Raw genomic sequence first — 3,997 nt, 5'->3', positions numbered from 1 at the left:
CTGCTCAATAAATGTCTTCCTCCTCTCAAATAAATAGCTCTCTGCCTGCTGTCTTTCTTCTTTCAGGGAAAGTGTCTGGATCAGGCTTTCCTCTCCTTGCCTGCACACATGTGGTCACTGTCCACAGTCAGGTGTAGTCAGCCAGAAACAAAACCTGAGTCATGAAGTCTGGTGGCAGCTCTGAACTTCCCAAAAAAGGGGGAGGTTTCAGATGGAGCAATCTCTATCTGAAGTTTTGCTGCACAGAACAGGGCCTGTACAGAGGAATTGGGGTCTCCACCCAACACAAGGCTTCCCCAAAACAAAAGGTCACTTGTTGTATTCATGTGTGAATTTAAATGCAAGAGAAAAACCCAAAACAATAATGGAGCTATACATTCAAGGGCAGCAGAGAAGAGGCATTTGCCCAACAGAAATTGCAAGTTGAACCTCCTCGCATGGTTTTATTTCCCACAGTTGCAAATTGTTCACTTTTGTTGTGTAGGAAGATTTTGGTAACTGAGTCTTCCCTGAGATTAATACAGATCTGATTGGCTTCATCAGGATGGGAAGAAAAAGGAGCATTGCCCATTTGTGTTGCTTCTGCCTCCTTGGGTGTTTGTGAGCACTCTCATTTCTTCTCATTTTCTTGCCTCTCTACCCTGATGTGAGCTTAGACCAGCTGCACATTTTGTTTGTAGGGACCTTTTTGAGCAGGCTCTGACTGAATGGGAGCAAAGCTGTGCTGATTTATGGCTCTGGATTCCTGCTCGAAGGCACACTTTGAGGTGTATGCAGCAACAAAAGGCTCAAGCAAGGAGCTGCCTTCTAGATATATAAGGTGAAACTGCCAGCTCCTGCACAGCTCAAATACTGACAGCAGTGTGCCAGCTTCAGTGTTCTGAGTAATGCCATTTGTTCAGCTGGTTTGGTAATTAACCTTGATGTAATTGTGATGCTGCCTTGAAGCTGGGCTGTCTCAAACACGTTTTTTGAAGTTATCCACCCCCATTTTTCTTGTCTCTCATCCTGAGGTTTCTTTATTATTGGACTGGGCTGCAGGCTGAGCTTGAACTGGTGAGTTTCAAATTCTCCCTGGGAACTAAAGCCATGGCCACACTTGCAAATGAAACAAAATGTACATGTGACACACAGAGGTAACATCAAGGCTCTGCTGCATGCATTTACCAGGACAGTTCAGCTCTGCTGCAAGCAAACAGGGCCAGGGGGAATTCTGCTCCCTTGAGTCAAAATTTGGAACTTGGTTTGTAAGACCAGTGGTCAGATGGATACAGTTTTCAAAGGTATCATAGAATTATATAATCACAGAATGGTTGGGTTGCAAAAGGCCTTGAAGATCATCCAGTCCCAACCCCCTGCCATAGGCAGAGACATCTTCCACCAGACCAAGTTGCTCAGAACCCTGTCCAACCTGGCCTTGGACACTCCAGTGATGGAGCATCTACAGCTTCTCTGGGCAACCTGTGCCAGGGCCTCACTGCCCTCACAGTAAAGAAGTTTTTCTTAATATCTCATCTAACCATACCATATGTCAGTTTGAAGTCCTTCCCCCTTGTCCTGTCACTCCAGGCCCTTGTAAATACTCTTGCCTCATCTTTCCAGTAAGTTCCCTTCAAGTACTGGAAGGTCACAAGTCTCCCCAGAGCCTTCTGCTTTGCAGGCTGAACAATCCCAATTCTCTCAGCATTTCCTGACAGCAGAGCTGCTCTGATCCTGCTGCCTCCTCTGGACTGGCTCCAGCAGCTCCTTGTCCTTCCTGTGCTGGGCCCAGGGCTGGATGCAGCTCTGCAGGTGTGGTCTCACCTGAAAGGGACAGAATTCCCCCTCTCCTGCTGCCCACGCTGATTTTGGTGAAGCCCAGCACACAGAGAGTTTCCCAGTGCACACAGCCAGGGCTTGTCCAGCCTCTCATCCACACTCAAGTCCTACTCAGCAGGGTTGCGCTACTTTGTGCCAAAATAATCTCTGAAAAATAAGATTTCAGAAACACTTTGGAACTTTTCTTTTTCCAGCGTCTTCTATGTTGTGCTAATATAAATATTTAAAGAGGTACCTGTTGGCTCCCTAATCATCAATGCTTCTCTCCCTTTGCTCAGCTTGAAAATTCATTCCCACCCAACATTTCTGCCTTGTACAAATCTGGGAAGCTGAAAGTGCAGATTGAATCCCTGGCAGCAGGAAGCATCATTGTGAGGCTCAGAATCACCGTGCAGGATCCCGAGTTTCCAGTGGATGCCTCCACATTTGCCCCAGTGCTCTCCTACCTGCACAATGACTCTGTGCTTGTGGTGGATCAGCAAAACACTGCAGTAGAAGGTAATTTTTGTTATTATTTTTTCAAAGAAGAAAGCAGCATTTCTGTTTTGATCATGTGCAATATCACCAATATTCTTCACAAAAAAGAAAAACAAAGGATGTGGTTTGTTTAAGAGAAAACCATGATGTGAGAATTAATTCTTCCAGGGGTTTTATCCATAAGCCCAGGAGGGACAGACAAAGGAGCACTGGCTGTCCCCAGGTACCTGCAGGCACTGCTTCTCCTCACTGTGGTTAACCCAGGTGGAGCCCTTGGTTTCCTTATTCATTTTCCTCCCTCTCCTCTCTGTCCCCAGCTGGAATTTTGCCACATCTTTCTCAAGCTGAAAGGCAGACAGGATTACTGTGGAATATCTGTAGCCTTTAGATCCACACGCCCTCTAGACAGTTTTGTGCTCCAAGTCTGGGGGACTGTATTTGGGCCAAGGTTTAAGAAATCTAACATCTTCCCTCTAGAAACCCAGCCAGAGGAATTCCCAAATGTCCTTACTGTGAATAGGACTGAAGAAACATGCATGGAATTTATGTTAAGCTAGGCCTTTGTTTGATCTTCAGTAATCACCACGTTGATCTTCAAAGGACTGAGTTCTGTCCTCAGGTTTCCCAGTTGGCAGAGACAGCAGAGTTCAGAAAGTTGCCAAAGCTAACAGAAATGGGTTGTTCTTCTCTCTTGGTGTGTTGAGCCTTTTTGGGCAGGAAAAACTCCCTCTGGAGTTGCATATACAGGTTAAGGAGAACAGGACGGGAAAAAAACAGGAGACAAACTGCACTTGAAGCCTACAAATATCACAGTGGCAGCTGAATTGCAAGAGGCTGACGTGTGCTAAAATACTTTGTAAATGTTATTGATCCTGGGACCAAAAGGGCTGAGGAAGAAGAAGGTGATGGCTCTGGACTGCCACTTTAGCTGCAGAAAACCAGGTGGCTTCCAGCAGCACCACACTTATTCAGGGGCACAGCCAACACCTCCACTCCTCCTCAGGGGCTGAGAAAAGGGGTTTATTACTTAGCTCTGCCCAAGGAAGAGTTTCTTCAACATGAGTTTCCTATGGAAAATGAGGAGTGAAACACAGGAAGGAAGGATTTGTATAATGGATTGTTTTCCTTCCTGACCCTGGAGAGCCCCAGGACATGACCTTTGGCAATAAACCCACCCAAACCCTGTCCCCTGGATCCTCCCTGCAGCCTGGCCACCACCTGGCTTTGTGCTTGGTTTAGTGACAGTCCATTCAACTGTGAAAAGCAGGGATGAGCAGTCAGAAGGGACAGCACAACTGAAGGGAGTGGACCAGATCTCTTTGAAGATCCATCAATTATTAAACTTATTGCCATGATGAATAAAGACAATAAAATCTGTTTTGTGGGGCATGGTGAGAGAAGAGAAAGGGATGTGTGCTGAGTCAGGCTCAAGATCCTTCTAGCACAATGTCCCATCCAGGAGCCAATTCCTGGAGAAGGCATCACCTCCCACAAATAATCCCTTAGCCAACAACTGTTTTCAGCTCCAGGACTCCCTGAATCAAGAGGGATTTCTTCGGATTTGTTTATCCCCCATGAATCTCCCCCATCAAATCAGATAAATCTTTAGCATCTGCAACATCATTTGGCCAGGAATTTCACAGATTTTTACCCTTTGCATGTACCCCTTACAGGTGTAAATAGATAATCAGAGTGAACATTT

General features: G+C 46.0%; 1 protein-coding gene across 1 annotated transcript in view; it reads left to right on the top strand.

The window, feature by feature from the left end:
• The window catches only part of UMODL1 (uromodulin like 1), a 51,170-nt gene that overhangs the window by 15,713 nt on the left and 31,460 nt on the right, over positions 1–3,997 (top strand). Inside the window, exon 9 of the mRNA XM_031062147.1 lies at positions 2,097–2,316. Within this exon, the coding sequence (XP_030918007.1) occupies positions 2,097–2,316 (220 nt within the window). The remainder of the gene's footprint in view (positions 1–2,096; positions 2,317–3,997) is intronic.

Source organism: Geospiza fortis, unplaced genomic scaffold, assembly GCF_000277835.1.
Source record: "Geospiza fortis unplaced genomic scaffold, GeoFor_1.0 scaffold17, whole genome shotgun sequence".
Classification (NCBI taxonomy): domain Eukaryota; kingdom Metazoa; phylum Chordata; class Aves; order Passeriformes; family Thraupidae; genus Geospiza; species Geospiza fortis.
This window is presented reverse-complemented; position numbering and strand designations above follow the sequence as displayed.